The sequence below is a fragment of the Nannospalax galili genome, unplaced genomic scaffold (assembly GCF_000622305.1).
Source record: "Nannospalax galili isolate Female #2095 unplaced genomic scaffold, S.galili_v1.0 scaffold488, whole genome shotgun sequence".
In the NCBI taxonomy this organism is placed as follows: Eukaryota; Metazoa; Chordata; class Mammalia; order Rodentia; family Spalacidae; genus Nannospalax; species Nannospalax galili.
This window is the reverse complement of record NW_008360316.1, coordinates 487,196-497,249: the sequence shown is the minus strand read 5'-3', so window position 1 is coordinate 497,249 and position 10,054 is coordinate 487,196. Positions and strand designations below refer to the sequence as shown.

Genomic DNA, 10,054 nt, shown 5'->3' with positions numbered 1-10,054 from the left:
ACTGAGTACAATATTGTATAACTGTAATAATTCAACTGTAAACCTAAAAATTTACAGCCAATTTTGAAAGAGATGCATCTTAGCTCAGGAAATTGTTATTGAATATGTCAATGCTGTTGTAATGAAATGCTTCTAATTATATGGTTATTAAATAAATAATGTTTAAAAATCTCTACAGTGAAACTTTGTCTTTGCTGTGTATTTTTCACATAGGCTTTTGAAGTAATACATTTCCCTCTGGTTTTCCATACCACATAAGCATTATTTTTCTCTCTTTTCTTTTTCCTGTATCATCCTCTCTATTCCCTCCTCAGTTTAAGTATTCCCCATTTTTCCCATTGCTCCTTGGATAACACCTGTCTCCTACTCTCCCCCTCTCTTGAACTCCTTTTTCCTCTTGACCCTCATGGTTTCTTTCCATTTTCTTGTCCTGTGGTTACTTCAGGATATATACTCACATCTAAGGATTTGGAGGTAGGATCCACAAATGAGAGAGAACATGTTGCTTGTTTTTCACTTAGTGTAATAGTTTCTAGTTCCATCCATTTGCAAATTTCATCATTTTGTCTTTCTATAGTGCTGAGTAGGACTCCACTGTGTAAATGTACCATATTATCATTACCCATTCACCCATCCAATGAGGGACATTTGAATTGTTTCTATTTCCTAGCAGTTGTAAAAAGTGCAGCAACACAGCAGTTAAGAACACCAGCTGTTCTTGCAGAAGACCTGGGTTTGAATCCCAGCACCCACTTGGCAGCTAACAACTGTCCATAACTCCAGTTCCAGGGGACCCAACAGCCTCTTCTGTCCTCTGTGGGCATTGCATGACACGGGTGCACTTACCTACATGCAGGTAATACATGTATAAACATAAAAATAATAAATAAAATATTTTTTTAAAGTGTAGCAACAAACATGGCTGAGCACTGTATCTCTGTAGCAAGATACTGAATCCTTTGAGTATATGCCCAGGAGTAGTATAGCCGGATCATACAGTAGATCTGTTTTTTGTTTTTAGGAATATTTCACACTGATTTCCATAGTGGTTGCACCAATTTGAATCCAACCAGCAATGAATGAGGGTTCACCTTTCCCCACATCCTTGTCAGTATTTGATGTCATCTGTTTTCTTGATCTTAGCCATTCTGACTGGTATAAGGTGCAATCTTAAAGTAGTTTTAAAAGGATTTCTTAGCCATTTTTTTTCTTCTTTTGAGAACTGTTGAGATCCATAACCCATTTTTAAATTGGGTCATTTTTTTTTCTTAGTTTTTTATTTTTTTTAGGTTCTTTGGATATTCTGGTCCTCTACCAGATGTATAGCTGGTGAAGATTTTCTTCCACTTTATGGGATTTCTTTTCAATCGATTTATTGTTTTTAGAAGCTTTTCAGTTTAATGAGGTATCATTTGTCTAATTTAGAAAGTCCTTTCCTGCACGCATATCTTGTGGAGTACTGCCTATGTTTTCTTCAAACAATTTTAGTTTTTCCAGTTTCACATTGAGGACCTTGACCCATTTGGAGTTGACTTTTGTGCAAGGTAATAGATATCGGTATAATTTCATTTTCTACACATGGAGATCCAGTTTTCCCAGCACCATTTGTTGAAGATGTTGTCTTTTACCTAGTGTGCATTCATAGTCAAACATTAGGTGGCTGAAACAGCAAGCACTCATGTTTGGGTGTTCTATTTTGCTCCACTGATCTACATGTCCCTTTTTTGTGCAAAGACTATGTTGCAACAGATGGAGACTATTACAAAGTTCCACAACTGATCAAATGAAGAGAATAAGTGTGAGGTGCCAAGCCCTAAGTGACACACCTACTGTGCTGGACAGCTTTAGAGTCAACGTGACACACCTGGGTTGAGGGAGCCTCAGTTGGGGAATTTCCTCTATTGGACTGGCCTGTGGCCATGTCTGAAAGGCATCTTCTTGATGAGTATTGTGGGAGGGCCCAGCCCACTGTGGGTGGTGCCACCTCTGGGCAGGTGGGCCTGTGTTGCATAAGAAAGCAGGCTGAGCAGGGACCAGGGGAGCAAGCCAGTAAGCAGTGTTCCTCCATGGCCTGTGCTCCGGCTCCTGCTTCCAGGTTCCTGCCCTGAGTTCCTACGTTGGGCTCCCTGATGAACTGCTACCTGGGAGATGTAAGCTAAATAAATCCTTTCCTCCCTAAGTTGGTATTGGTCAGAGTTTTGTCACAGCAATGGAGAAACAAACCAAGACACCTACAATGCAATCTCTACACCTAAGGTTCACAGAACATAGCAGAACAGGGGGAAAAGAAAATACCAATGCATCTTGCAACTCTCACCAGCAAAGCTTCCTCATGCAACAGATCATTATTAATCCAGAAAGCCCCAAACGGCTAGAGCACAGAGAATAAGAGACTATAGACTGCTTATCCCTAAATAGGGCACCTATATCAAACTTCTGCCACCCAAGGCTCAGGGACCACGTGGAAGAAGAGACAGAAAGATTCTAAGAGCCAGATATGGTAGATGACCACAAGGAAACAGTTTTCTAGGCAGCTGAGAAGTTACCCATATAAACTCACAGCAACGGTGACAGCACGCACAAGACCCATGGAGGCTCAAGTCAAACAAAATCCCAGCATAGAAGTGGGGAAGTGGGGAAGAAGCCCCAACTCTACCTGAGAAACTATTAGCAAATGATAACTGCTGGGAGAGGGAAAGTTAGTTTTCTTTAAGGGTGTGACACTAAATACGTTAAACGGGCTCCAGTGGATGGACCGACACTGCAGTACACTTGGGGATACAAATTTAACTCAATAGACCTTAATACATATGACAGAGTACATGAAATCTGGCAGAACGGGACTATAAGAGGGGTACAGAGAAAGGACATACTCTAAATATGATCAAAATATATTGTATGAAATTTGTAAAAATTCAATTTTTAAAAAAATCACAAAACAGTCTCTAGAATATTAAATGACAGACTATTTCTCTAAAAGATAGTTGTGCAATATTTTAAGCTTAACAGTTCATATGGTCTCCATGGGACAACTCCACTATGCTATAAAAGAAGCACAGATAATATCTAAACAACTGGGCATGGCTGTGTTTCAATAAAACTTTTTTTTACAAAACAGACAAGGGCCCAGATTTGGCCCATGGGATGCATTGCAAACTATTTACTGGCCACTGACCAAAGGGCTCAGAACATTATTATTTTTTAAACACAGCAAGTTTGAAGTGAACAGCAAGTTTGGCCTGCTCTACTTTTAAGGGGCATCATTTAGAGTTGTACAAACATAGCAATGTCCTCTGCCTTTCTTTCAGTTCAACTCTCAGGTCACAGTTGCTGAGCACCACTAGACATTTGCACACTGCTACAGGCCTTACACTTGTTGTTGGAGGTATTATTCTTCCCTGCGGAGATCAGTTCTCAAGGAAATTTTAGTCAAAGTCACACCATAGGTGGTAGGACACAGAAGAATCAGCCCCTCAAGCTCATACTAGAACACCCTCCTTTAGCAGAGGACATGGGACCAGGCTGAAGCTGGCTGATAGAGCCACTACCCACTCCTGTTCCAGGATCCCCCAAAACAAAGCCAGAAGAAAGCATAAGGACGGCTTGACTTCATCCTCTGCTCTTTTGCCCTTTTATATTTTAAGCTCTGTCTATCAGACTCCAGCTTCTCAGATAAGAAGTAGCCACCTCTCATCACAGATGTCTTACCTAGCTTTCTGTGTCTTCCAGTAGAGAGAAAATAACCAGACATCCTTCCTACTCAGAGAAGTCAGAATGCAACTGTAAACATATGGCAAATTCATGCCATGGACCAGCGGCTTCCATCTCAGACTTGCAATATTGTCTGTAGAGGGGCAGCATCAGGCTTTGTCTGTGTGTCTGGAGAGGGAGGTTCACATTTGGAACAAGGAGGGATCTGGCTGAATGATCTAGAAAAGGATCTTTAACACCACAACCATGTCTTCTTAAATTTTTTACTCTTTTTTAAAAATTTTGTTTTTATTGAATTTTTGTATTTTATAAAGACTATCTCAAAGAATCTTAATCATCTTTATACCCTCGTCCCCACTGGCACACTTCCACAGCGCCCCCCCACTGGAACCCATGCTGTTATTGTATTAAGGACCAATGTGTCAAGTCCCAGATGTCCCCAGATGTCCCCCCGTGCAAGTCCATCCACTGAGATTTAGTCAGCCTATCTAGAATCTCTTGTTTTAGGAAGATCAGCTCTTCCTCACCCAGCAGTAATCAGTTGCCAATTTTTACTCTTTTAAATTTTTTTTAATCGGCGGAGAAGCTATTAGATGTCATTGTGTCATTTTCCTGCGTCTTAGTATGCTTTCCTCCCCATGCATTTCCCCATCCCATTAAGAGGCAGTGCTAAGCTGGGTATGATAGCTAATGCCTACAATCTCAGCACTGGGGAGACTGAGGCAGGAGGATCAACATGAGTTCAAAACTACCTGGGCTATATAACAAGTTTTAGGCTAGCCTGAGACACAGAGTGAGGCCCTGTCTCAAAACAAACACAACAACAAAACATAGAAACTCCTTGGCAGGTGCATCAAATAAGACTAAGAGGTGTCATAGCAATGTGTTAAACAAGTTGCTATTGGGGAGCAGAGCCCAGGCCAGAACCCTGGTTCCTGGTCTCCCAGTCTAGCAAGGAGAGGGCAGTTCTGGAAGAGCACCCACCCTGAACCCAGGACTCTGTATAGAAAGCCTGCTGCCACCTGTGCACACAAACTTGTCCTGGCATCAGCTGTGATTGATAAGAGGTTGCCAGGGCCCAGGGCTGTGGAAGGAAGGTGTATGCTAATTTTGAGAGGGTCCCAGGAGTGTTGCTGCTCAGTGTGGATTCTGGAAGATGTAGAAGCAAACACTCATTTCACCCCTGTATGGTATTTCCAATCTTAGGTGTAGATCTGTCTAGTTCTAGCAGGAGGTATAGGTGGCAAGTGGCCAGGGGCTATCACATCTGGTTGTAGGTTGTCTTAACAACTTGTTCATTTCCATATTCCTCCCAGCTCCAGGCACCCTTGGCTCCTGTGTGTCTCTGTGACTCTAAGACAGACCAGAGCAGTTTGATGAGCCAGTGGAGCAGGTGGCACAGGGCTGGAGAGGACTCTGAATATCACACACACCCAGCCTTCCCTCTCCTGACTTCACTGAGACTTTCAGCCTCTACCAGAGCAGATTCCTAGAAGAAGCTCTGCAGCTAGGAGACGACCACAATGATGAGAAAGGATGTCAATCAAATTGGCATGTGTAAGTCAAGGAAAGAACCCTCTACCTGTCAGTTCTAGGGACATGGGTTAATGCTGGTTCAACCCATTTTTATTTTATTTTATATTTATTGAAAATCTGTTCTATATATTTTCATATGCTTTGTGTTTTGGGGAAACTCTTTCTCTAACTTTTATTAAGTTTCTTCTTTGACAATTTCATACATGTATATAAAGCAATCTTGTTACTCTCATCCCAACCCTCTCCTCTATCCCTCCCACCCAAACGGTCAACACACAGTGGAAGCTTGAATAATTCAATGGGTGACATTTGGAAAATGTCCTCAAAATGCCATCATATTCCTATAAGCTTAATGGTGCTGTTAGACCTAATGTTCTCCATGGGTCTGATGTTACCTGGGATGACTGGACCTGACTAGGGAGGGTAGTCATAGCATTACTATATTTAGGTATAAGGGTATGTTTTTTGGTATCTTTTACTTCTTATAGTAGTCTATATTTCCAAGATTCCTGGAGCACTGGGAAGCCCTGGGTACCCTATTTGTCACTGTACAGTCTTTCTTTCATTCACTAAAGGCTCCAAACTTCATGTATCAGGGGAAATCCTAGCTTTTGTCGATCATTTGGAAAGGTTTATATGTAAGGATCAGAGCCGAGTTGCCTCAACTGCTATCATGAAAACTTTACTAGGCAGTTGGTATCTGTTCCATGCACCTCTTGAAGGCCCCAGAACTGGAGAAAACAGACCTACCTGTCTTGCGAGAAGCCCCCTCAGATGCTCAACTTAGAAATCTTTTCCAGGTATCCCAGATCACAGTAGATGGAACAGTCAGGTTGATGACTTTGAACTTTGCTTCAAGAGGATGCTTGCCTTGGCAAAGATGCTTGCCAGAGATATTGCAAGGGGAACCTGTGTGACCTTACGCCAATCCACATGCCCCTGCTGCAGAACCCCTGACCAGCCACCGACTATGAGAGCTCCCCCAGTACAGGCACCATGCCTGATTCCCCCTACCTTGCCACCTTTGGTTCCCCTGAAAACCCAGGCACTTGTTTGGGGACTTACAGTGTAAACCTTGGAAATAATCAATGCCACACGCCAACTGTTGACAGTTCAGAATCCTAGCTGAACTGTTGGCTATGTATGCCTGCAGGTATCCTAAGGGGGATCTGCTATGCCTGTCAATATCTCAAACTCAGAACTGACTTATAAAGGGGATTCCCCTAACTCTACCAAACTGAGGCTTGAGATATTTTCTTTGAGCAACAAACCCCAAATATGTGTTAAGGATCCCAGGTATACTGACTCAATGGGGCCTCAAGAATACCTTAGCTGTAATCGGATTTTATGTTGCACTGTTCTCTGCCTGGACTGCTGATGGAGTATGGAGCACAAAACATTCATCTCTCTTGTTTGTTTGCAGCCAGGCAGCTTGCACCTGCCTGTCTAAAGACTGGAAAGAAATGTGCACTTTGGCTTTCCTTACGCCCAAGATGGACATCATTCCAGGGGATCAACCTTTGCTAATACCAGCACTGGATAATTATAGGAGACAAAAGAGGACACCTATGCTAATCCTACTTCTAGTAAGTAGGATTGGATCACTTCAGGAATGGCTCTAGGGGCAGGAAGCATAGTCAATACAGAAGTAAAATTCAAACACCTCACCCAAGGATATGACAGGTTCTATAGGATGTATCACGTTCAATCTTCATATTTCAAAAACAGCTAGACTCCCTAGCCACTGTGACCCTCCAGAATAGAGGAAGGCTAGACCTGTTGACTGCCAAAATGGGTAGTATACACATGTCTCTACAAAAAAGGAAGCTGCTTCTAGGTAAGCCAGTCTTGAATTGGGCAATGGATGATCAAAAATATCTAGGATAATATCCAGAAATGCAGAGAGGCCATGGCTTTGCCCTGGTCATTTTGGTCCTCACTTATCCCTTGACTTATTCTGCTCATAGGCCCACTGTCAGTTGTCATGATGATACATCTCTTTGGACCCTATTTCATGCTCTATCTGAGTAGTTTCATCTCACTCTGTTTAGAAGCAATGAAATTACAAATGGTCTAGGTCTCTGGGCCCCCATATTGAGCCATAAAGCAAGAGGATCTAGAGGATCCAATGGTCAACAAAACAAGCTTTTAGGGATTGATATTGTATGTGAAAATAGCAGGCATCAAAATGGGTGAATGAAGAGGAAAAGAAACATGGTCCATGCATTTAACATTGCTCTTTATGTTTGAGATCATTTTTCTTTTACTTATGGCTGATTTTTATATTTTTATGCTTCACTATGCTTTAGGACCACTTTGTACTGCCTTGCTTAGTAAATAATTATAACTGACAGAGGAAATAAAACTAACAATAGAGAACACAAAAGGCCAGAAATACTAGAGCTATCTGATAGGACATCTGTTTGGTAAGGTAACAATGTAAACTCTGTTGCTAAGAATGTTTAACTCAGGTCTGAAGATACGGTTCAATAGGTAAGAGCATTGGCTGCTCTTGCAGAGGACCTGGGTTTGATTCCCAGCACCCACATGGAGGCTAACAACCATCCATAACTCCAGTTCCAGGGGATCCAATGCATTCTTCTTACCTTTGTGAGTATTGCACAAAACAGGTGCACTTACATACATGCAGACATACACTCATACACATAAAACAATAGATATTTAAGAAAAAAGAATGTTTTATTAACTACCACTGTATCTTCTTTTGTAATCAGGTTTGACCACTTAACCATGAAAGGAATTTCTTACAATTGTCTTCTGACAAGTAGACAACTGTGATGTAAATTATAGGAAACCACAGTTTAAATCCACCAATGGTGTCATAGCTGAAAAGTGACCTGAAAAACTATATAAACTGTGCATTGAAATGGCTTGGGGTCACTTACAGGAGATTGTGAGCTGCTCGGTGCAGGTGCTGGGAACCAAACTCAGGTCGTCTGCATGAGCAGTATGCACTTTTAACCACTGAGTCATCTCTCCATCCCAAGTTCAAAGTTAATGGATCATGGATGTGTGTGTCTTCAAACAGAAGTCCACATAAACAACATTACACATTGAGATGGTGACCAGAGACTCTCGGGAACCTAGCTCTGTGCTTCCCCTAGCAGCAAGTATTCAGTATTTACTGATTCGTTGTTTGCAGCAGCTTATACAACAGAACAAGTGTGAATGAGGAGAATAAACTGTGGGTTTTGTTGCAACAGCCTTAAGGACCCAAAATAAGCCCTTTCAGACTTACCCAAAACCTTGCAGGCTTCTTGGATGAGCTTAATGGTGATGATGTCATCATACACAGTATAGGTCATGAAGGCATCTTGCACTTCAGCAGAAGCTCTGGAAAATGAATCAAGATGCAATGAACACTTGGCCACTGGAGTTTAGTTCTGGGAATGTATCTATCGACACAGCAAGATTATCAGTGCATTCAGGACCATAAGGAATGAGGATGTTAACTCCTGCAGAGACCTTTCCCTGGACTTCAATTTGAGCCAAGAGCTTTCTTCTCAAGTATTCTGAATAGGCTATGCATTTCCCAACTTACATGAAGATTATCAGTCTTACCCCCTGTGCTGGGCTCCTTGAGGGTGGGAACTGTCTCTCTTTCTATCTTTGAATCCCCATCAAATGGTCCTGGGCTTGGCATCAACATCTTGAGGATCCTCAAATAGCCTGAGGCCCTTGTGTCTGCAGTTGAGGCTCACAGGGCTTGAATTTCTGAATTTCCTTCTACCTATGAGATTTCTGGCTTTGGTCTAGTGGTTTGTAAGCATTATCAGGTGTCAGTGTTCAGATAAAGCACCTGGGGCAGATTAGGAGTGCTGTAATCACCACCGCTGCTCCTTTGAATGGGAAGTGGGATCCTCTCCACCAATTGGGATTACCTCCCTACTTCACAGGGACCTTCTGAGCCAAACAGAGACCCCAATATAGACTTCACACATTGCCGTAATCTCTGCTGAAGGTATAAAAATATAAGAACTCTGTCTCTTTGGGGTCCAGACTTTAATACTTATGTCCTCTGGACCAGACTGCAGCCTAAATAAAACCTGCTTCCAGAACCTTCCCAATGTTTTGCCTCATCCTTCCTGCAACATTTCCTGGCAGCACAGCAGGACTGAGTGTTAGACAGAACTGGGCCCCAAGATGGAGTCACTATTGATCAATAACATGGCAACTACAACCCGGAGGGCAGCATTCCAAGAAACAGAAACTAAATCACCCTAGTTTTTTAGTAACTATCTGACTCCTGCTTTTAACAATACACCCTAATCATAACTGCAGTTTTCCATTGCAGCCAACTGAAAAACACCTAACTGAAACTCTCCCCTTCCGAGGCACCTGCTATTGACTCACCCCCCACCCCATTCTGCTACAGCCTCAGCTCCCCCTACCCACAAAAGAAAGAAATCCTATAAAATCCAGCCTGCTGTGGTGGGAAATCACTGACTTCTTTCTCTGGTGAGAGTGGCCCAGCAGCTTGTACATCCCAATAAATTTCTCCTTTTCTTGCCTCAGAGTGGTCTCTTGTGGTCCTGGTCTTTTCAGGAACCTAACAGCTGGTGCTGTTATCCATGACTCAGATATTCAGGAAAGGAGGCTACCCCAGTCCCCTTTTTTTTTGAGACTCCGGCCCTCCTTCCTTGATCTGACCACTGAGCTGCTGTCCAGACCCTCTGATGGCCTCAGACTACCCAGTGTCAGCTCTTGGCCCACCACAATTCAGTCTGGCGTCTGGACATCCTACCTCCTCTTTCCTTTCCCCTTTGTTCCTCCTCTGGTAAGTGCT

At 42.6% G+C, this 10,054-nt stretch overlaps 1 protein-coding gene across 1 annotated transcript in view; it reads right to left on the bottom strand.

Moving 5' to 3' along the window:
* LOC103727194 (guanylate cyclase soluble subunit beta-2-like) overlaps positions 1 to 10,054 on the bottom strand; it is a 109,702-nt gene that overhangs the window by 77,230 nt on the left and 22,418 nt on the right. The window contains exon 3 of the mRNA XM_029559591.1: positions 8,507 to 8,601. Within this exon, the coding sequence (XP_029415451.1) occupies positions 8,507 to 8,601 (95 nt within the window). The remainder of the gene's footprint in view (positions 1 to 8,506; positions 8,602 to 10,054) is intronic.